The sequence below is a fragment of the Hyperolius riggenbachi genome, chromosome 9, assembly GCF_040937935.1.
Source record: "Hyperolius riggenbachi isolate aHypRig1 chromosome 9, aHypRig1.pri, whole genome shotgun sequence".
NCBI lineage: Eukaryota > Metazoa > Chordata > Amphibia > Anura > Hyperoliidae > Hyperolius > Hyperolius riggenbachi.
In genome coordinates, this window is record NC_090654.1 from 196,784,442 (window position 1) to 196,808,589 (window position 24,148).

The window sequence follows — 24,148 nt, forward strand, 5'->3', positions numbered from 1 at the left end:
AGTGTGTAGCAGTAATAGATTCCTCTCAGATCAGATTGGATCTTACAATGATCTATCTGATGGTTAAATGTGGTGGCCATCTTAAAGTGTATGGTCACTTTTATAATGAACCTGCTTGGGGTTCTGTGAACTCTCTGGAGATGCCTGAGTAATGCCAGGCCTGGGACCATGGGCTCCTGTTATGTTACTATGGCTGGGTACAGCAGTTATTTACATTTGAAACCTGTATTCAATAGCTAAGCGCTGTTTACGTATCTTTCTGTTCTGGGAATATAATTATAGAAAAAGGACATAATATGCTCAGAAAAGTATTAAAAAAAATCTAATCTATTATATATTTGCATATTACTATATACTAGGCATTAGGCCCATTCGTTTTATAAATGGGCGCCAGGTTTTTTTTTGGGGGGGGGAGGGGGGAAGAGAATGCACGCTTGTCCGCGGCCCTGCACTCGCAGTAGTGCTCGCCTGCGGCTCTGCGTGTGCTCACCAGCGATCACGGCCCCCACAGTGCGCCTGCACAGTACAGCTTTTGGCACACAGACGCAGGTGGACACAGACTGTTTCATTGGGAAAGGTTTTGTTCCAGGTAGTTTAGTATTTTGTTTTGATATCTAAACTGATGTAGAGAAAAAAAATCATTCTGTGTCTGCTGTACTCATTGCAATAATGCTATAAATATTTCGCTATTTTCCGGTGTCTGCTGTAGATAAACGTTGGGAATACACTATGCGCTTTTTATTAGACTGAGGAGAAAATCGATTATCACTCTATCTATGGCTTCCATGACCTTGCACAAGATCGGATTTCATCAGTCTAATTAAATATTAGTAGCACCACTGCTTGCTTTGTGTTGTACGATTCACTGTGAACATATCTCTGCTGGCTCCTGTGGCCAACCACATTCTCCCACTGTGCTTGATCACTTAAAAAAATTTCAATTGATAAAATATTCAAACCTCAATCAAGAGGGCCTTTATAATAGATTTTCCATGTTTTTTTGTTTAATCTGTTAAAGTGATTGAATCGTGTACGTGCACCTTTAACCTTCCCACACACGCTATATTCAACTTGGCTGAGGTGTGTACAGCGGCTCCCGGCCACCTTGGCAACCATTCCCACTGGCAGACTAACTAGGCTCAGGGTGGTGTTCTCCCCACTCCCCTGCCTACTCTGACGCTCCATCATGCGCCACTGTCATCGGTTTGCCACTCCCCTCTGTAGCAAAATAATGCGTCGCCAGACTGGAGGCTATCAGTGCATCTGTACAGCTTCAGCCTTGCCCAAGCGATCGAGTTCTGATCTATCGCAGGTGACGATGTTTAAAGTGAACCTGAAGTGACGTGTGGCATGATGAGATAAACATATACACATACGATACTAGCTCTACTAAGAAATAATGTGTAGTAGTAGAGTGGTTATCTATGCAAAAGAGCTTCTCTTAGCTTCTAGACTACATTACTCAGTCCCTCTTCTGAAGAGCTAAAACAGCCAAGAAACGGTGAGGGCTGGTTTCCACTGGGAGCTGTGTCCGTTTCCGATTTGCTAGCATCTCCCATTCTGCTGCGTAGCCAGTAACCACAGACCAAATTGCATAGTGCAGATTTCTGCAGCATGCAGTCCAGATTCACACTGAATTGTGATCTGGATGGCTGGCATTGAAATAAATAGGTGGCATTTCCCCGTGAAGCTTGCATGTTTGTAAACACTGCGGATTCAGCATGGATTCGGGCTTAGTGGAAATAGGCCCTGAGAGACGAGGTTTTACTGCAGTAAAGTTCATAGGGACATTAGCTCTGCTTGTTTTACAGCTTAAAAAGCAGAGTGTGGATTCTAAACTGCAACTGGGGCAGTCTGATGCAATACTATAAATAAAGCTATAAATCTATTAAATGAAAATAAAAATAAGACTCTTCTTTGCTGCTAATGTTCTATGTATTATTTGTACTACACATGCAATTAATTATCTCACACATAACCTGTGTGAGACAGGAAATGGTAACCAGGGGTGTCTGTTGGTGATCAGCTCAGTATTATACATGTAAAATTCTGGGTGTTGTCTTGGGTGCAAGGAAACCTATGTTTTATTTATTTATCATATACAGATAATCACAGCTGACTGCATACTGAAATGGAAAAGGGATTTTTAATAACAATAGATAGAATTGCATATTTTGATCATGCATGTTTTTGTTTTTTTCTAATAATCTACCTTGCTACGTTTATTGTGGAGGTTGTATAACAATACAATGCCAATAATGTACTGCTAATGGGTATATAGCACACATCAATGTCAAGCGTGTCTCATGATTTTGTTACATGCCTGTCTCATTCATGGAATTGCTGTAGTAAGGGAAACCAATCTAGATGGAAAAGTCAATAAGCAATTGCAGCAATTTATTTCACTTGTCGGGCTGCTTGTAATGGTCCTCAAGGGCCACATTGAGGTCAAATATGAGAAATGATTGAAGTTGTGAGCATGGAATGAACTGCCTTTCTGTATTTGCATGTAGCGAGCTGGATTACTATGATTCTCCAAGCGTGAATGCCAGGTGCCAAAGAATCTGTGACCAGTGGGATAACCTTGGCGTTCTCACCCAGAAGCGCAGGGAGGCTTTGGAGGTATGACGTCTCTGCTTCTCATTAAACCTTGTGCCAGCTCCTTTGAAACCCTGCACTGCAGCAATTGACTTTTCTTTTCTAATGAAGGGCTCTGGTGTAATATGACTACTAAAGTCCAGAACTGAAGGTGCATTAACATGTAACATAAGAAGTTTTACAGATGATCATAATAAATACTCAGACACAGAAACTGACACAAGGGCTAGGAGAGAGAATTTGCCACTTAAAAAACAAACAAACGATACCAGAGTGATTTAGAGGAAAGTGATTTTGGACTATCACTTTACTCAACTGAATCACTCTGAAACTGCTGCAAGTTTCACGGTTGCAATTTCAGCTAATTGCAATGCTCAATAGGCTCCTCTCCATTGACTTTAAAGGATACCCGAAGTGACATGTGATACCCGAAGTGACATGAGATAGACATGTGTATGTACAGTGCCTAGCACATAAATAACTATGCTGTGTTCCTTTTTTTATTTCTCTGCCTGAGGGCTGGTGCACACCGAGCGGCCTTTTCAGCGTTTCTGCAGCCGCTTGCGGCTGCGGATACGCTTGGTCAATGTATCTCAATGGGGTGGTTCACACCAGAGCGGGAGGCGTTTTGCTGAAACGCATACTCCCGGGGTGAGGCATTTTTTGGATTGCAGATGCGTTTCTGCCTCAATGTTAAGTATAGGAAAAACGCAAACCGCTCTGAAAAACGCCTGTTCAGAGCGGTTTTGCCGGCGTTTTTGTTACAGAAGCTGTTCAGTAACAGCTTTACTGTAACAATATATGAAATCTGCTACACCAAAACCGCTACACAAAACCGCAAAACGGTAGCTGAAACGCTACAGAAAAATAAGAAAAAGCGTTTCAAAATCCTCTAGCATTTTGCGGATCTGCTAGCGGTTTTTGGTGTGCACCAGGCCTCAAAGAGTGAAATATCAGGTATGTAAGTGGCTGACTCAGTCCTGACTCAGACAGGAAGTGACTACAGTGTGACCCTCACTGATAAGAAATTCAAACTATAAAACACTTTCCTAGCAGAAAATTCCTTCTGAGAGCAGGAAAGAGATAGTCAATAGTTCATAGATTTTAGCTCTGTCATACGTCAATGAATGTGTCAATGAGCAAAAACAATAAAACAGTTAAAATAATAAAACACTTAAAAAGTAGATTTAAACATAACATAAAACTGTGGAATATTATAAAAAGTCATTTTTAGGAGAAGGAAGATAGATACAATTGTTTATTTCATTGGTTTATTTTCACTTTGGGTGTCCTTTAATTAGCCTAGCGCTTTTGGCCCCTCCCTTAAAAAGTTCCCTGGTGTCGGTGCTGATCAGAAATGTAACTCTAGATAACACAGAATCTGAATCTACGAGGGAGCGGACTCGCCTGCAGGTGAGATTGCATTGTATATGTGTGTTTATTTAGCCCTTTGTCCTGTATATCAGTCTGGTATTGACTCTGGGCTGCTTTTAGTATTTTGTGAGGATTGGTAAATATGTCTCTAGACTGTATCCAGGGCTGCCATTGTTCACAGAGCAGGCAGGTTTGCTTTCAGCTTTCCTGCATTTGGAATGGCCCCCACCTTTGTTTTCTATGAAATTTATATTCCAATGACAGATAACCCTTTTAGCTCTTGGCAGAGTAATTTATCACAGTGGAGAATGTGCAGGTGTGGGGCGAGGAGGAGGAGAGAGCGCTCTACTGAGAGCCTTTTCTGCTCTCTTACGAGTCTACGTTTGTTTTCCATTTAAGGATGGGGACAAGTGTTTTTTATAACTGGTTCTCTGAGAGAAAACCAAACTGTTCTCCAAACACGTTGTCAAGTAGTGACTTCCAAACTGTTGAAAAAAATCTGCATACAAATAGAATGTGGAGCTCATAAGTGGTTACTGCTAGCTTTGAATTTAATAATTTTATGGAGGGTCCACACTTGTGTACGCGGACAACACAAACGTTTTTCGTATGTGAGTTTTTGGACACTGTGCGGTGGTTTGCATTTAAACATGCACAGTTTTTCTTCCTGCATGTGTAAACAATCCCATTGACTTATAGCAAATTATATAGGGAGCCAGGTACTATGAAATTACAAATTTATTGTCATATCAAATTATTTCCATATTAGTAGCTGCAACACAACACATTTAAAATCAATTAAAACTCCTGTATATAGCAAAATTACAATGGGGTAATACCTGGATCTATATAGGTGCACCTATAATTTCATAAGTTACCGGTAATTATATCACGATTTTTTCTTCAGGCCCCTTTAAATGCACAGGTTGTCCCACTGAGTTTGCTATATTGGTCACCAAAACAATGCTCTTCAATCCAACCCATGTGCCATTACAGCACGCCTCTTACTATATAGTAGTACGCTCTCATTACGTCCACATCTTAAAGAGACTCTGTAACATGAAAAACCTCCCCTGGGGGGTACTCACCTCGGTTGGGGGAAGCCTCCGGATCCTAATGAGGCTTCCCACGCCGTCCTCTGTCCCACGGGGGTCTCGCTGCAGCCCTCCGAACAGCCGGCGACTGGCCCGACTGTAGATTCAAAATTTACCTTTGCTGGCTCCAGCGGGGGCGCTGTGGCTGCTTTCGGCACGGAAATAGACGGAAATACCCGATCTCCGTCGGGTCCGCTCTACTGCGCAGGCGCCGGAAACTTGCGCCTGCGCAGTAGAGCAGACCCGACGGCGATCGGGTATTTCCGCCTACTTCGGAGCCGACAGCCGTCAGAGCGCCAGCGCAGGAGCCGGGAAGGTAAATATTGACGTCACCGCTGCACGGAGGGCTGCAGCGAGACCCCTGAGGGATGGAGGACGGCGTGGGAAGCCTCATTAGGATCCGGAGGCTTTCCCCACCCGAGGTGAGTACCCCCCAGGGGACGTTTTGTCGTTACAGTTCCTCTTTAATTAATATACAACCCTGCAGCCAGAGCAATCAACCAGTATACAGTGCTGCATGGCGCTTTAAGCATTGGGAAAACGTAACCCTAAGGTATTGTCTGGTTGATTGCTCTGGCTGCAGGGTTGTACATTTAAGTAATGAGAGCATACTACTATATAGTAAGAGGCGTGCTGTAATGGCACATGGGTTGGATTGAAGAGCATTGTTTTGGTGACCAATATAGCCAACTCAGTGGGACAACCTGTGTATTTAAAGGGGCCTGAAGAAAAAATCTTGATATAATTACCGGTAACTTATGAAATTATAGGTGCACCTATAAAGATCCAGGTATTACCCCATTGTAGTTTTGCTATATACAGGAGTTTTAATTGATTTTAAATGTGTTGTGTTGCAGCTACTAATATGGAAATAATTTGATATAATAAATTTGTAATTTCATAGTACCTGGCTCCCTATATAATTTGCTATAAGAGATATATATATATATATATATATATATATATATATATATATATATATATATATATATATATATATTGTAACTATAGGCGAGACGGTGATTATAGTAAAAGGTTGATATCCTGCAAAAATTTCTTTATTTTTACAATCCCATTGACTTGCATTGGTTTTTAGAAGGCATGGGATTTTAAAAAGTGTAAACCCTTCCTAAATCAACACCACAAAATGTAAAGCCTGGTACACACTTTCAATTATGATTGGCCAATCAATAACCAATTTTACCTCCTGCATTTAGTATGAGGGCCAACATTCTGAATACTAGGAACAGATTGTGTATGTAATTTCTCATACTACATGGAAGTGATAACACTGGCTAATCAAACTTTGATGTGTGTGTACCAGGCTTAAAGAAAACCTGTAACTTTAAAAAGTTCCCCTGGGGGGTACTCACCTCGGGCGGGGGAAGCCTCCGGATCCTATCGAGGCTTCCCAAGTCCTCCTGTGTCCCACGGTGGTCCCGCTGTGCCCCTCCGAATAGCAGGGATGTAAATATTTACCTTCCCAGCGCAGGCGCAGTATCAGCTCTCCACTCGGAGATAGGCGGAAATAGCCGATCGCTGTCGGCCCGCTCTACTGCGCAGGCACAAGTCTCCTGGGCCTGCGTAGTAGAGCGGACCCGACAGGCTCTCATACTACATAAAAGTGGTAAAATTGGCCAATCTAATCTCCATAAAGTTTACATTGTGCTGGAAGAGCTGGAACCTTGGCACACACTATACAAAAGGCCGTCAAGGCTCACTTGTCACACCCCAGCACGAATCCTGGCCTTCCGGTGTCTGGCATGGCCACAAGTGTCTGTACCACATGACAATGGCATATGTAGTGACGTCCTACATGCATCAGTGTCATGTGGTACAAGACGCTGGGATTTGCTCCGGTGTGACAGATGAGTCTTCAACACTGCACATGGGGGGGACACGTATATACTTTGGTACACACAGGCCTGTCGGTCATTACAATATTGAATGCTGTTACTGCCGTGCACCCAATCGAGCCATTGTGCCTGTTTGATCCTTTTGACTGATTGACCGAAGGATTGATCAGGTGGCCATGTTGCAGCTATTCTTCGATTCAATTAAATTTGGTTCAAAAGGTCGAGCATCCTGCAAAATCGAGCAATGTATGGGCACCCTAAGGCAAAGAATCTCTGTGGTTCTCTCCAGACTCATTCAGATAGATGAGTCAGCCAGCTAGCTAGAGAAGAGTTTAAAACTTGTGCAGCTGATTACATAAGAAGGACAAAAAAATAAAAATTAAAGGTTTATATTGCTGATATTTCTATTGAGGGCCCAATCCAATGCCACTTAATTAGGTTCTCCTTTAAAGGGAACCCAAGGTGAGAGGGATATGGAGGCTGACATGTTTATTTCCATTTAAACAATGCACATTGCCTGCTGATCCTCTGTTTCTAATACTAAGCCATAGACACTGAACAAGCATGCAGATCAGAAGTCTGACAAGATTAGCTGCATGCTTGTTGCAGGTGTGTGATTTAGACCCTACTGACCAGAAAGATTAGCGAGGGTGCCAGGCAACTGGTATTGTTTAAAAGGAAATATGGCAGCCTCCATATGTCTCTCACCTCTGGTTCCTTTCAGGGATGGGCTTTAGAGTTCTGAAGTACTCGAATTTGGAATTCTAATCAAGATTAATTACGGCACCTGTGACCTTGGGATGGGGGGTTAACTTACTCAGAAGTCCAGGAATCCTATGTGTCACCGCTGTAATATGCGACCTATGGGACGCGTTCCACCACTCACTATCGCACTTCCTCCTTCCGCCGGAAGGAGGACATGGACGTGCGGAAGTGAGTGGTGGAATGCCTCCCAAAGGTCGCGTACTACAGCGGTGACATGCATAGGATCCCCGGACTTCTGGGTAAGTTAACACCCCCCCCCCCCCCATCCCGCAGTCACAGGTGCAGTAATTAATCTTCATTAGAATTTAGAATTCGAGTACTTCGGTACTCTAAAGCGCATCCCTGGTTCCTTTTAACATTTCATTTACAGCCCTCTGCTGGCCACAAAGTCAAAGCTTATGTGCAGTTGGGCAAAGCAGAGTTGTAGCAGAAAGGGGGAGGGGCATACCTTAGACTTTATTTTCCCCGGAATAAGGTGGCTGCAGTATTTGGGTTATTTAGAACATTCAAATGGGTAGAGTGATAAACATATAAAATGGAGGTGGGCACATATTCACTTGTTTGTTTCTAATTGTTTTACTGTCCATGTTTTCAGAAAACAGAGAAGTTGCTGGAAACCATAGATCAGCTTTACCTAGAATATGCCAAGAGAGCCGCTCCATTCAACAACTGGATGGAAGGTGCAATGGAGGACCTGCAGGACACTTTCATCGTTCATACCATCGAGGAGATCCAGGTATCAGCATTACTGTCCAGCATGGATTCGCATCAAATACAACTAGCAGTAAAAAATGTGGTTATTTAAAACACACTTGATGCAAATATTCAGTTCTAGGCAGATTATAAATGCTGGCATCTCCCAAAAATACCAGTAATGAGAGGTCAGATAAGAGTTGCTGCTTCTGTATTACCCAGATTTCCCACTGAAGTCTCAGTGTCCACAAACAACAAATAACATTTGTAAAGCGATTTTGTCCCGTAGGACTCAAAGCGCATACGCTTGGCTCAGACCAGTAATTGGTTGACTGGTAAATTGTGGTACAGAGGAAGAATTCTAGAAGTCCGCAAATGCAAAACTTTGCCTTTTCAGTCTGGATTTAAATAACTCCAGGGATGGGGCTGTCTTTACCGGGTACTCAGTACCTCATTGGTATTCAACATCATGTAAATGACAGGTTTAATAGTCAGCAATACTACAATTGGCTTCAGCAGGTTGACATACCTGAGGACTTGGGTGTAGAGGTTTCCTGTTAAAGTATCTGAAGATTATATGGTGCAGGTGCGCAATCCAGCCACCAGCATCCTAAAACAAGCAAATCAGAGAGCATTTAACACGGGAGTTGTTTTCAAGTGTCCAACTGTGTGCAAATTAAAGGTGAATGTTCAATTTTCCATAGCATTTTCACTTCTCCTTCTGCCCTTCCACCATATTACAAAAAATATAATTTTGGTCACCTAAAATTGCACCCACAAAGCCTGAGTTTTGAAGGGTTGTCAGTGTCGGTCCCTCCAATGTTCTAGAAAGCTTCCCACTCACTGATTCTTGTCTATTTCTTAATCATCTGTATTGAATAGGTAGTTATCTGTACAAACTCAGAGGAGAGAACCCACTCAGAAATGGTAATTGAAAGTTCCATACCACTTGTGTCACATGGCTCTGGCCCCAATGAAATTAGCTCTTGACCAGCGCATGGAACTTAGTTGTCATTAGACATTGTTAATCTGTTTAGTATTGGGGCTGGTTTAAAGTCAGTGTGCTGTGCTTGTGCATCAGTTGCCGGGCACATTATGTGCCTTTCTTAGTCTAATGGATGGATCCACTGTGCACAGAAAATACATGCAGCAATGCGCTGCAGCAGATGTGTTGCCATTACATTGTAGTAGCACCACATCTGGGCAGCAACTGATGCATTGGTGCAGTGCATTCACGCTGGCCCTTTCCTTGACACAAGCTTTTCATACTAATGATTCCTTGTCTGTTTGAACTTGCCACGAATCCTCTAAGCCTGCAATGAATTCGAGACCTGAAATGAAATGTAACGGACATAATTTTTATCCTGTTCTAGGGTCTGACCTCCGCACATGAACAGTTCAAAGCCACATTGCCAGAGGCCGACAAGGAGAGACAAGCAATCCTTGGAATCCATAATGAAGTCTCTAAAATCGCTCAGACCTATCATGTCAACATGTCTGGAACTAACCCCTACACCACCATCTCCCCTCAAGAAATCAACAACAAGTGGGATCATGTGAGTTCACTCTACATCGATTGTTCCTTCTGCCGTTTCACACGATACAGAGGACTGTATCTCCTAAACTACAAACAAAATCCAGTTTGTATTTTAAGGCCCATACACACGTCTGATTTTTGCGAACGACGGGTCGTTTGAACGTCCCGTCCAGTCGTCCGCATGCGAAATCAGGTGTGTGTACAGACTGTCGTTCGCGAGATAAGACTGAGTTTGAGCGATCCGCCGGGCGGATCGCTCAAACTCAGTCTTATCACGCGAACGACCGTCTGTACATGCCCCCCGATTTGGAGTGCGGACAACTGAACGACGGGACAGTCAAACGACCCATCGTTCGCAAAAATCAGACGTGTGTATGGGCCTTAACTCTTTTGCTAATGTTTATTTTGCAGCGCTGGGCAAAGAACACTTACCCATTCCTACATGGCCTTATATACGAAGGTGCTCCAGAGAAGGGCAGTAGTGGAGAGCATAGGTGATCTGGAAAATTTAGACCAGATTTTGGGGGAGAAAAATGTCTATTAGGTGGAAAGAAAATTCACCCAGGTCATGTTCATTTCAAATATGTGGTGTCACTAAGCCGTTTGATCCAGGGCGCGTGCCTCAAATTGTTAAAGCGGACCTGAACTCAGAATTGCCTCTCTGCTGTAAAAGATAAGCAACAACAAAATAACCTTTAAGTGAAAACATTTTTCTTACAGCTACTACAAATCCTGCATTAAATCTGCAGTTTGTCTACGTTCTGCTTTCATGGAAGCAGATATACTGTTACCTTTGCTTTCAAATGAGCTTATCTGCCTTGGCAGTCAGCTGACATGGCTGAGGGATCAAATTACAACTTGTGATTAGTCAGACATTGGGGAGTCGGACAGGCTTAACTCTTTAATTACATACAGGGTGCATTTCTCTGTTTTCCTTCTGTTCTGTGTAAGAGTTCAAGTCCACTTTAACAGGGTGCCCTGAGTCTCCATTACTGCATTGCAGAGCTCTCATTGCAGTGTCTTGGCAAGTAAATTGTTGCCACTCTTTGTTGCACTTACTGTAGCCAGCTGCTGTCCTTCCAAGCCCTCCTCCCTAGTCGTCTCTGTTCTGTGGCACCATGGTCATGTGACACTAGGGAAGAAGCCACTCAGCAGATTCAAGACTTGGAATGATTGTGGACAACAGGGGCACATTATAACTGAAAGCCTTAATGTAGATGGGCACTACAAGGGAAGCCACTATAACAGAGGGGCACTGGAATAGTGAAAATATGAGATGAGGTAGTATAACAGAGCAGTATAACTGGAGGCATTATAATGGAGGGACACTATAAGGTGAGCAGTATATCTTGGGCACTGTAATAGTGGAATGCAGTACAATTTGTAGCACTGCTAGAGAGGGAAAGTTGTATTGTTGTAGATGAGGAGGGCTGTTGTAGATGCTACAGAGAGACATCTTAGCTGCGCTACTCTTATGATTGGGGGGTAGGGGGGGTAAGATTGTGTTTTTTATACAGTCTTTTGTTGTTAATGTTAAAGTTTTGGTTCCAGGTCTTAAGATGTACCGTGTATATGCACAGATAAGCTCTCCTGTACATTTTCTCTTAGAAATCTTAGCAGGGAAGGTTATTGAATTGAGGCCAGTTTACATATTAAGTTGCTATCTATTTTTCATGTTATTTAAAACAATATAAAGGTTTGTTTATTTGTACACCAAAGGTGTTTTTAGTTGCAGAATAGGAGTTTTGTGGTTTTTGTTTTGTTTTGTTTTTTTCTCTGAATTGTTGGCGATGTGTTGCATGCAGGTCAGAGCACTGGTGCCCCGCAGAGACAACGCCCTGATGGAGGAGCATGCGCGGCAGCAGCAGAATGAGAGGCTGAGGAAGCAGTTTGCAGCACAAGCCAATGTTATTGGACCATGGATACAAACAAAGATGCAGGTATGAGCGACCTGTACGTTGTCTATACTGTCGTTTGCACTCTTAAAAATGCGCCAAACAGCAGCAAAGTGAATGAATAACAATAAAACAGAGAGGGCGTATGACTGCACTAAAGAACACCCAAAACAGTTGTTTGTGATCATTTTAGGTAACTGTGTTGCCTACATATGTATAGCAGACTATTAAAATTATATATACTATGGAAAGAGAAGGGGGAAATATGAGGATGGAAGCCTCTCATTGGTATAGTACTTTAAACCACCTGATGTGCATAGTTTGGTAAATGGCCAATCTCAACTTTATATCGATCACTTGCCACTTTGCTACTTCTCCATGTTGGATTTTTTGCCACCTTGCCACTTCCTGTTGTTGGATTTCTTGCCGCCTTGCCCCTTCTCAATGTTGGATTTCTTGCCACCTTGCACCTTCTCGATGTTGGATTTCTTGCAACCTTGCCTCTACTCGATATTGGGTCGCTTGCTACCTTGCCCCTCTATGTTGAATTGCTTTCTTACTTTGCTCCCTCTTAATATTATGTCTCTTGCCAACTTGCTCCCCTTTCTTTGTTGGATTGTTTGACACCTAGCACCTTCTCAACATTAGATTGCTTGCCACCTTACTCCCTCAGTTAAGAAGCCTTTCATTTTTCAATTTGATGTTTTAATTAAATCTAACTTTTAATCCATTAAAAAATCAACACAATTATGGCCATTCTTGGTCATGCTGCTGGTTGATAAAGTTCCTGAAATCAATCCATATTCTATCAAGTTATAGATAACCGTCTGGAAACTGTCTTGTAGCCCTGAGTGCTGATAGAGGGAGTTGCTTTGCACCTGCCAGTATCAGGCAGGAGACAAGACAAACCTCTTGATAAAATATGTACAGACATTAATACTGAGGTGTGACAGGGATCTCTGCTCCAGGTGTTGAGTGCATATAATGGGATCAGGTGCTTAGCATGGTGGGTGACTTGCCAGCTGTGTACTGACAGCGTTACATCTCAATGCTTAGAACAGACGCAACTGGTCAAAACTGGCCCAGGCGGTTAGGGGTCAAATTAATACTTAGTACAGCTTTATTTGGGGATCTGAAAAAGTTACTTAGTGGCTTCCATTGTTCCTATTGACATAGTCTATTTACTGCTAATAGAATGAGCTCTAGAAATGTTCTTATTTCTAAATGAGGCTTGCTACAATAAGGGCCTGTCCACACGTGTACATGTAAAACAGGCCCCATCGATTTTATCGGGTGCCTCCGAGCGCCCAAATTTCCATTTGACGCTAATCGTGGCTTTTATCATTGCCGCCTATGGTGGCTCCCTTCTTCCAGGGCGGCCTTTTATCCTGCCTCAATCCACACATGGGTATTAAAAACATGGCCGCGCTGTGTAGCATTTTAAAGGCTCTCCTCTTCTTCACTGCATTTTTCTGCACTGTTGGAAACACCCTGGCACACACCTCCTATGCAATTCAGTGGGCGAATCGCATCCCCTTTTTTTTTTTTATGCTTGCGGTTTTAAAAACTGACTGTTTTCTGTTGTTGTTTTTACAGGCGGTATCTATTTCACAGTTGATGCATGCCTATTGGCAAGCTGTCCATGTGAATATAAAACACCAATCCCTACTTAAACAGCAGCATTAAACAAACTGCATAAGCAGTAGGAGGCATTTTCAGACACTTGTATGTGCACACGCCCAAATTATTATTTCAGTGGCAAACACAGATCAGACACCGCCCAGAGTGTGCCTCTTTATTTTGGCGTTATTTAGGCTTGCAGCAAATACAATCATTGGTTTACATCAGTGTGCAAAGGGCGAGTAGCCGTGAGGTGGATGCTGGGTGGTAGTCAAACTAGCACTGCAGTCATTTTGCAACGCTTGTCCACGTGCTCGTCAAGTTTGTATGAACCAGCCATAAAGTTGTGGTCAGAGCGTGTTCACAAAAACCTGTTAAGCATTTTAGGTTGTTCAGGTATTGGCACTTTAAAATGCCTCCCATAGCTTTTGCTAGTTTTTTGAGGCTTTTTATTAATGCTGCAATAACGCCTATGGATCTTCTCACGATTTTGAAATGTTTCAGATTGCTTGCCACTGCTGTCATTTCTCTAATGCCTATGTGTGAACAAGCTGTCTACAAACATTTAGCAATAGCATGTGTGAAAAGCCGTGGCTGAATTTACTTCTGACTGAATTGTCAGTTTGGATTTTTTTTAATACGGTCTCTACAGATGCTATGAGGCATACTGCCAGTGCAGCATCACATCTCTGTGTAAGAATAGCTTCACCACCTGGAAAGTGTTGAAGTCTGTGGGGCTTCCCAGCCACCAGTCGTGGCCATTTCTTTCACTGGGGGTGTGAAATACATCATGTGACCCCCTCCAGCCAATGGGAGCCAGAAGCCTCACAAGGAACACACACTATACCTTGCATTGGTGTTCCTCCATTGCAAAAAGGCAGTGGTGTTTTATAAATGTCATTTCTTTTAGTGATAATGCCACTGGATGAAGTATAATGTAGTGACATATCAGTGCTTTATAAGTAGGCACCTTTATCTTGGGAGAAAAAGGTTGCAGTTAGCTGAAGACTGTATCCAGCCAGGCTGCCTTTCTGAGGATATGCGGTGTTCACCATACAGGCATGAGATCATATCCTAATTTGACTTATGAGTTAGATTGGGCATCACGACAATTTCATGTCTGCAGGCAGCTTTTGTGTGTTATTTTTATTCCAAATGCGCTAGGACGTGTGATAGCTTGGCAGGGCAAAGTAGATTTTTTTTTTGTACACCCATAATTGTTTCCTCCTCCTATTCTATGCAGGAGATTGGCCGCATTTCCATAGAAATGCACGGAACACTGGAAGACCAGCTGAACCACTTGCGGCAGTATGAGAAGAGCATTGTGAACTACAAACCAAAGATTGACCAGCTAGAAAGTGATCACCAACAGATTCAGGAAGCGCTTATATTCGACAACAAGCATACCAATTATACCATGGAGGTGAGTGCTGCTGCCAATGACTGGGTACTGGAGGAGGGGGACAGCTTAATGTAGTGCGACATATGGGCACTTGCTATGCGAACTCAGGCTACTAAAAGCAGATGGCCCCCGGCTCCCACTATTTAGCGGTGGCCCAAATTTGTTGCGGGGGGAATGAGGTGGGCGGGAGGAGGGGGTAGGTTAAGGTTACAGGGGTTGAGGTTAGTTGCCCAAGGGGTGGGGTATTTAAGGTTAGTCACAGGTTAGGCACCACTGGGGGGGTTGTTGAGGTTAGGCACCACCGGGAGGATGTTAAGGTTGGCCACCACCAGAGGGTAGGTTAACGATGGGCACTACCGGGGGGGAGGGTTATGAGAGTAGAGATAGGTTAGGTCATAGAGAAATATCTGCAAATATTACGAATATTTCACTATATCAATTAAGTAGTAGAATATCGGTAAATATACTAATATTCTATTACCTGCTCCCTTTCAACCAAATTTATTTGGTTTATACGGCGCCTAAACTTGCATGCAGCGCTTTCAAATGTATTCTGGGGGAGAGCTAGTAACTCTTCTTGCACACATTAAAAGAAGCCCTAGGTGGGCTCAAAAATTGAAAGAAAAAAAAAGTAGGCTACCGGATCCCTGGGGCTTAGCGGATCAGGTAGCCACAAAAACTGCCGCTCCCATGGGCCGCAATGACACACTTTCGCTTTCGTGACCTCTGGGTCACGATGCTGCACTGAGAGACTGTGTCTCTCCTAGCGTGCAGGGAGGTGGGGTAGCGGCAGGAGGCACGGCCAAGGAGAGAGAGCTGCCCAATGGCAGCTCAGGAAACCCTGCAGGGCGTTTTAAACAGGGAATTCCTCTCCCCTGTGTTTACCTCCGAGTTACTCTGCTAAACTCGGGGGGCTATAGGGGGGGAAGGGGGCAGAGAGTGGCGGTTGGGGGACACAAAGCCATGTCATTAGGCAGAGAACATGCCTCTGTGTCCCATCTGCCCCCAAAGGTCCACCGTGGGTTCTCTTTAAAGCTATATCATTTTTACTAGAATTTTTCATTAAAGGGATATATTTGAGACTTCATACTCCTTTTCTTATTGTCTGTTTTTACAGAAACGCGTCTTATAAACTACACTGAAGAAGTTAATTGGTTAATTTCTGCTTGGCGGAGGAGTTCTTTAATTAAGAATGGTATAGATAGATCAATCAATCAGATGAGCTTAATTAAATTGCATTTGATTTTCATTGCTCCCATTACTTGTGGTTTGTTTTGCCAATGCATAATATTGATCTGATGCACACTGTAAAGATAGGAGCGTTCTTCTCTCCAGATATAGAATTTGGTCTGTGATTATAATAGGATGGTCATCTTTTGAATGTAGCTTGTATTGATTATTCCAGCACATCCGTGTGGGATGGGAGCAGCTTCTTACCACTATCGCCAGGACCATCAATGAAGTAGAAAACCAGATTCTCACCCGTGATGCCAAAGGAATCAGCCAGGAGCAGATGAATGAATTCAGGAACTCCTTCAACCACTTTGACAGGGTAAGCACATATATGTCTACACTCAGGTTGTCTCTAAAAGACATACAATAATCTATGTACAAAGTGATGATATTAAAGGGCCTGTCCACTCAAAACCTCTTCTACTTTCAAACGCCTAAATCTGCACAGTAGTTCTTGAAATTATGAGGGGGTCCTTCTTGTCCCATTTGGATATCTAGTTCTGTTTGCGGCAATGGAAAAGGGACAGTAGGAACTACCCCCACTCCCTGCCCGTTTATAGATAGAGTAAAAGTCTAGGATTGGAGCAGAATTTCAGGAATCCTTATATTTAGCTTATTGTTTAGCCACTAGATAAACACCCCCAAAACAGCCATCCCATAAAGTAAAAAAAAAAATGGAAGCACTGAAATTCTGTATCAAAAGCAGTACAGTGACCATGTTCTACTCTACTCCTGACTGGAGGCAAGGTGTGGAGACTCTCACAGGCTTCCAGTGGCCTATGAAATGGACACTGCTGAAGATTATCTGGTAATAGTTTGGTGTTCACTGGACCCCAATGCTTCCTCCTTCCAAAGCTAAAAGGAGGAAGTCTCGAAGTCAAGGGAAACGTGTCGTGAAGTGCAAACAAGTAAACTCACTCTGACCATTTGTATCTGAAAAAGTGCTAAAGTGTGGTGTTCAGGAGTATTCAGGTGTTCCAAATTCGTTATGGCGAATTTGAACAGCAACACTATCTGGTAAGCCTAGGACAGCCTGAAGGGAAGAGCTGTGACCGGTGCTGTCACTGCACAAGTTAGGTGTCTACAATGTTTCTCTTCATTTTAAGATTATGGTTCTTGGAGTGTGTGGGAACCCCTATCAGTATGTATGCTGGATTCCAGTGTTCCTGAAATTCATCTTTAATGGAAATCATTCTCGACCTGTGCAGTAGCCACTGTCTAAAAACTGAAAATAGACTTTTGATTGGACAGACTTTTTATCTCAAGAGACTTCACAAACATGTTTTATCCTTATATCAAGATGCAATTTAAAAGGTAACTTGCATAGTCACCTTGGACAGTAACACGAGACGGTATGCAGTGGCCACCATGAGTCTCTCTAAATTATTCTAAAATATGAAATTACAGTTATGTTTTTCTACCTAAACCTTGACTTTTGTGAGCAGACTTTTGGCTGCACAGAAAAATAAACATTTACAATCAAGCTGATTAATATACCGGTTTGTGTGTTACGTTTATCATACAGTGATGTCAGGTGGATGCATCTCTATATTGCCATTGCATACAAGTTCAATCCATGTTTCTCTGTAAAAATCATATATTTTTCTGACTTGACATTAAGGCCAAAAAAAAGTATTATTATTATTATTCAAATGTTGATGTTCACTAAATGTAGTTGGACTTAGGCCTTGTTCACATTATCAAATGCAGATGGCTGTGTGTTTGCAATGCACTACAGAAACTGGGTCAGGGCTGTGTTTTGACCAAAAATGCACGAGGCAGTGTGTTATCACAACCTACTGCTGCTCAGCGCAATAGTGAGAATGTCAGACAGTGCAGTCTATGCACTTCTGATGTTCTTGTGTATCGCATTGCGGAAATGCACACGGCAGCATGTGTAGTGTGCACAAGGTCTTGCACTGTATTAGGAAGAGGGTAAGAAAGAACCAGGTAAAGGAAAAATGAATTTACCTGTAAACACCAATATGCACTGGTTACATTCATGGTTCTTCTGAGATGGGCCAGCCATATTGGAGTTTTTCTTTGGGCTTGGGCATATTCTATTCCTACTGGTGCAATTTCACATTAGGATGCGATCTTTATTGCGTACTGTTCTTAGGTTCCACATGATGCATTACGGTGGGCAATCACCATACAATTTATTTTTATTTATTTTTTTCACCACCTTAATGCTGTTCTGTGTAAATAATTGGGCTGTGGCTACAGCGTCTAAAGCCTCTATATGTTCTGGGAGCAAGCATGATTGCTGGCTGCAGCTGGAGATGATCTTCAATAACTACAGCCAACAACCAAATGTAGTTTATTATCGTATAACGGTGAGATGAAAACCATAGTAAATCAAATAAAGGTTATTTTCGGTATGTGCTTGCCTCTTGAAGCGATTGGGAGCTATACATGCTGCAAATGTCGCCCGTTCTAAGAATTGTCTGCATGTAGTGCTAGAACTCCTGTGTGCCTCTGCAGCAGTGCATCCTAAAGGTGGCCACACATGATACAATAAAATGATTCGATTTTACAGCAATTCGATAAATAAGATTGGATTTCCCGAAAAATCGAAAGCTTTTTTTTTTCATTCGAGCAAGAAATCCGATCGGATTTCTCCTTTATATTCGATAAAAGTTGATCGGGAGTGCTGGATTTTTCTGATCAATTTTTATGAAAATTGAATGGTGTGTGTGGTAGATTGCCAGTTTATTAATATGTACACTCAAGCAATTTTCTCAGTTTCCAATCATTTTTATCATAATTGGGGAAATATTGAACATAGGTGTGTGGTACATTGGTCAGATTTTTGAACTGTTAAATCAGTCAGAGAAATTAATTGCAATTCTTGAATTGAACAGATATTTAAAAAATTGTATGGTGTGTGGCCACCTTTAGGATGATTTTTTTTTTAATGATGTAATCCTTTTAACAGGAGGTAGAAGTTGGTTTTCTATCCTGTTTTGTTTGCAAAGTACCGTACTTTGTGCATATTTTTGGCAGTGGCAGTAGTCCTCGGCTATCTACTATAATTTGGCACGTAATACAGTGTATTATGCTCTGTATACAGGATAAAGTGGTGCACATTTTATACTCCAGGATACAAAACTTGAGTAGTGACAAATTAAACTATAATATAGGATATTGGAGTTCCACCTACCTGACATCACTGTGGAGGTGCCTATTAATGATACAACTTTAGCAAACCATCAACCTTCGGATACATTAATTGTTATCGGAAGAGAATGAGCAAATAAGCCCATAAACGGGATAAAAGATCTGATCGATGGGAAGGTCGATTGTTCGCTATATTGTAGTATTAATGGGAACCTTAAAGAGAGTCTGAAGCGATATAAATTACCTCTTTTTTTGGCAAAGGTATCTTATCTTAAGCATTAACCTCAAAGCTGACTCACTGCATTCCTGCGCGGCAGAACGAGGTACTTATTAACGCACACTTCCCCACCCCCGCCGAAATCCGAAATCCTCGGGGCAAAATGTTGCTCCCTGGAAGATGCAGAGCTTTGCACTGTAGCTCTGCCTCTGTTCCAGTCAATCTCCGCCCCTGCGTCGTCTTTCAGTGAGAGGGGTGGGAGAGGCAGAGATTGACTGGACTGGAGGCAGAGCTACAGCACACAGCTCTGCCTCCCCTGGGCAGCAAAGTCTACGGCCTGAAAAGTCGTGGAATTTTGCCCCAGGATTTTGGGGGGATAAATACCTCGTTCTGCCGCGGGAATGTGGCGAATCAGCTTTGATCTTAATGCTTAAGATAACTGTGCAAGAAAAAGAGGTAATTTTATATGGCTTCAGACTCGCTTTAAGGATGAGCAGTTATGAAGAGCAGTTATCAGAAAATATTGTCTACAATATAAGTGACCACTAGGGAAGAGTGGAAGTGAAATCTGTGCTAGCTAATGAAAGCTTATATCAGCCAGCAGGGGCATAGCAATAGTCATAGCTGTTACTATGGACCACTGGAGTAGAGGGAACCCCGATGGTACTTGGTGTATTCACTATTAAATTTTGTTATTCCACTGTATAACTTTGTCTCAGTGCCTATGGACTATATGCCGTGTACATTGCATGAGAATGTAAATTGCTCAATTACTGTAACTCCTATGCATAGGGTAGGGGCAGGTAGCATTGCTCAAGAGTGCCTACGTTTGATGGCGCCATGATAGTTTTATTATGGGGCCCCATAATTTCTAGTTACGCTACTATCTGCCAGGCCCTTATCTGACAGTTGGTTAATTAACAGTGGTGGCCTTCATTTGCCAGCACAACTTCCACGTCGTGGAACAGTAGAGTTACATGCGTACAAGATAACTGGCCGCCAGGAGACTTGGGCGCAGGATACAGCCAGTATATGGCTGATCCTGCTGCTGCACAAGTCCTGGCCGCGTTAAAGAGACTCTGAAGTCTCTAAAAAAGTATTTTTATGTCATAAATCTGTGTGATACTTTATCCCTAACTAAACCGCAGCATCCCCGCTGCTGTAAACTCCCCCCAAACTCCCCGGGGCACACTACAGGGAGCGCTTCCGTGTGAGGCAGGGCTATGAGCTGCAGCCCTTCCTCACACGCATCTGTCAGCGGCGGTTCGCCGCCTCTCCCCCGACCCTCTCAATCTTCCTTCGCTGAGAGGGGCGAGGGAGAGGCGGAGATCTGCCGCTGATAGATGCCTTGGAGGCAGGGCTGCAGCTCATAGCCCTGCCTCACACGGAAGCGCTTAGGGCAGCAAAATCCAGGACCAAGAAAGTCTTGGATTTTGCAGGGGAGAGGGAGGGGGGATTTAGATAGTTTACATCAGCGGGGATGCGGCAGTTTAGTTAGGGATAAAGTATTAAACAATTTTTTTAGAGACTTCAGAGTCTCTTTAAATACTATTCCCCCTCTAGGTTCATGTGGATAGGGGGAAATGATGTAATTTGGCTTCCAGCTATTGCTGGAAGCTGTATTACAGTGTTTTTAAATGTAACTTCAGCTCCATCTTCTGACAGCGCCGCCATAGCCGTAATTCCTATTACAGTCTATGGAGGCGCCGGCTGCGCCCAAATCTCATGCGCTGTAATTACAGTTCTCCAAATTTCACACCCATGCCTAGGGGCATCATTTGTCAGATTGTGCACATGGATGGTCTTTGACAATGGAGAATGTAAAAACGTAGGCGCTTTATAATGTCACTAATAAAGGAGACATGATTGGGTCACCCTCATACCTTAGAAAATGGGCTGTACTGACCAGCACAGTATCTGTTTTGCAGAAGCATGCATGTGTGACTATAATCAGCACTGTCTGTATATCACCATAATCATGCATGTACCAAAATACCATACACAATGAGCATGCACGTGTTTACATGAACAGCACTACTCTGCCTCTACTGTCACAAATATCTTTCATTTGCTAGTTTATAGGATTCTGGTTCATATCTTAACATGCATATACTTTAAGTATTATTATTAGTAGGCATTTATAAAGTATCCAACTAATTTACTGTGATGTAAAGAGTAGATTAAACAAATGACATAATTAGAGGACAGCGGGGGTGAGAGGGAAATGGAGGCTGCCATATTTGTTTCCTTTTAAACCATACCAGTTACCTGGCACACTGATGATTCACACACCTGAAACGAGCATGTTTCAGGTGTGTTACCCAGTCAGACTTCAGTCAAACATCGGTACTGCATGCTTGTTCAGGGTCTATGGCTAAAAGTATTAGAGGCAGAGGATCAGCAGGATAGCCAGCCAGCCAATTTGCATTGCTTAAAATCTTAAAATTAAACAAATATGGCAGACTCCATATCACCCTCACTTCCGGTGTCCTTTAAGGAAAGCTTTAATCGCCATCTGGTTGTTGGGATGAATACTATGCATTGGTTTTCCCTCAGTAGTGCCGGCTGCTGTTGCTAACAGGGCCCTGTTACGTTTGCTTAATTTATTGGGTTTAATACTAGGAACATATGAACATTTAGGCAACTGTCCACTGATTTGCCTGGGAAGTCAACTAGCCAAGAAATGTTCTATAGGACAAAAGGAAGTAACAAAGTGGGTGGGCCTTGTCTGGGTTATTATTGTTGGTAAAGGATAATAAAGTAGGGAAGTAAAATCCCCACATTGTTTTCCACAAGTGAAGGCAACCATGAAATTGTTTAAGGGAAATATGAAGGCTTTAAAGGAAACCAGAGACTGGGAAAACAAAAAGTTAAATACATACCTGGGGCTTCCTCCAGCCCCATATGCACGGATTGCTCCAACACCACCATTCTCAGTCACCTCCAGCTCCGGTATCTGGTCCTGTAACTTCCTCCAGTCGCGGCCAGTCTTCGCAAGAGAAATACGCCCTCTACGTATTTCTCAGTCTCTGGAGAGATACATAAACAGTGCACTTCCTCATACGCAGACTGGCTGCGACTGGAGGAAGTTACGTGACCTGGTACCGGAGCTGCAGGCAGCAGAGGACGTGGGAGCGATCCGTGCGCATGGGGCTGGAGGAAGCCCCCAGGTATGTATAAAACTTTTTGTTTTCCCCGTCTCTGATACTGTTTAATGTCACCATAAGTGTGGTCGCGCTCTGAACCTAAAGAGTGAGAGCTGCCTGTATCTCTGGCATTGCAGCAAGAATGGAAGGAGTTAATCAGTGGTACGAGTTGATGAGGGCCCTGGAAGTGTAACTTGGTAAACCCTCTAGCATTTCTCCCTTTTTTGCCAGTCTGAATGACTAATCAGCAAATTGACCAGGAACCCTGCTTCTGACATATTTGAGTTTTATCACCATGGCTTCACATTGGCTCAGACAAATGTACCAGTAGGACTCATCTGTGGCAAACTTGCATAAGCTTGAAAAGATTGATGAATGAAATTCAGATAAACTCCAGGGGGGGGACTTGGCAACAAATTCTGATTAGGATTCCCATTGGTTGCATCCCGCCTGGCAGGTGTGCTTACTGCTTTGCGTTGAATAGAAGCATTAGAATTTGCAGCCTTTTGCTTATAAATCGGCCATCTAAAGTCACAGATACATCTTAAATGCTGTCTTCCCATCTCAGTGCCGGGTACATTACTCCATTCTAGGCTGTAGGAGAGGAATCTCTGTGTCTGATACATTATATCTAATGACAGAAGCTCCTACTCTTCCTCCATAGAGATGGTCAGAGAGACGGGGTGTTGGGGTGGAGATGAATGAAATGAGGTCTATGGGGCCAGTTTATCCAGAACAAAAATACAAATGGGCTACCCATTCTTTTACTTGCCTAATGTACTTACCTTACCTTAACACTGTGATTACACACTCTATTCACTTGAATGGAGTAACCAATTGGCAGCTGCGATTAGCACTTCTCATCTTAAGACGTAGATGTGCGACCCATTGACTTACAGTGAGGCCACAGACAGCCATTTCTTAACTTGCAAAAGTTGTGGACAGCTGTTTGACTCAAACGCAAATGTTCTTCATTATCGCTCAGGACTCTTTTAAGGTGCCGAACCCCATCTGGCATCTATGAAGAGGCGATCAGGTTGATTGACTATTTTTAAACATGTCAGGTGGCCCAAATATGCTGTTAAGTATTTGCTCTATTGTGAGATGTGACAGTCATTGCAGGTGACTAGAATGTTTATAAATAAGGGGATCTGAAAAGCAGCATCTTCCTGCTCCCTCATATCTCAGAACCCCCCCGTGTGACAGTTTATGGAACTGCTATGTTGCCTGTAGCAGCTTCTCACTGTCCTTGCAGGGTGGAGTCTGCTTTGTTGCTAAGGGTAATGGATACCTTCAGGCAAGTTCATATACAGCACAAAAGTGGTGCATTAACCTTTGCTGTTTATAGAGGCACATTACAAACTGTATTTGAAATGTATTCCTATATGTTTAGACACGAACGTAGGATTTTGGGCATATGTGCACCTAAACTCTTAAACATCCACTGTTAATTGCATCCTAGTCACAAATATTAATTCTAACTATGTTTTTTGTTCCCTCTATCCTATGCATGTCCTTTCCTGCTCCTTCTGCATGACCCCTTGTTCACAACCGACCCTTCCCTCCCTTGTTTCCGACTCCTTTGCTCTCACCCTGTC

At 43.0% G+C, this 24,148-nt stretch overlaps 1 protein-coding gene across 1 annotated transcript in view; it reads left to right on the forward strand.

The window, feature by feature from the left end:
• LOC137533588 (alpha-actinin-1) overlaps positions 1-24,148 on the forward strand; it is a 180,110-nt gene that overhangs the window by 144,913 nt on the left and 11,049 nt on the right. Inside the window, exons 13-18 of the mRNA XM_068254944.1 lie at positions 2,514-2,622; positions 8,283-8,423; positions 9,754-9,936; positions 11,723-11,857; positions 14,676-14,855; positions 16,240-16,386. Of these exons, the coding sequence (XP_068111045.1) occupies positions 2,514-2,622; positions 8,283-8,423; positions 9,754-9,936; positions 11,723-11,857; positions 14,676-14,855; positions 16,240-16,386 (895 nt within the window). The remainder of the gene's footprint in view (positions 1-2,513; positions 2,623-8,282; positions 8,424-9,753; positions 9,937-11,722; positions 11,858-14,675; positions 14,856-16,239; positions 16,387-24,148) is intronic.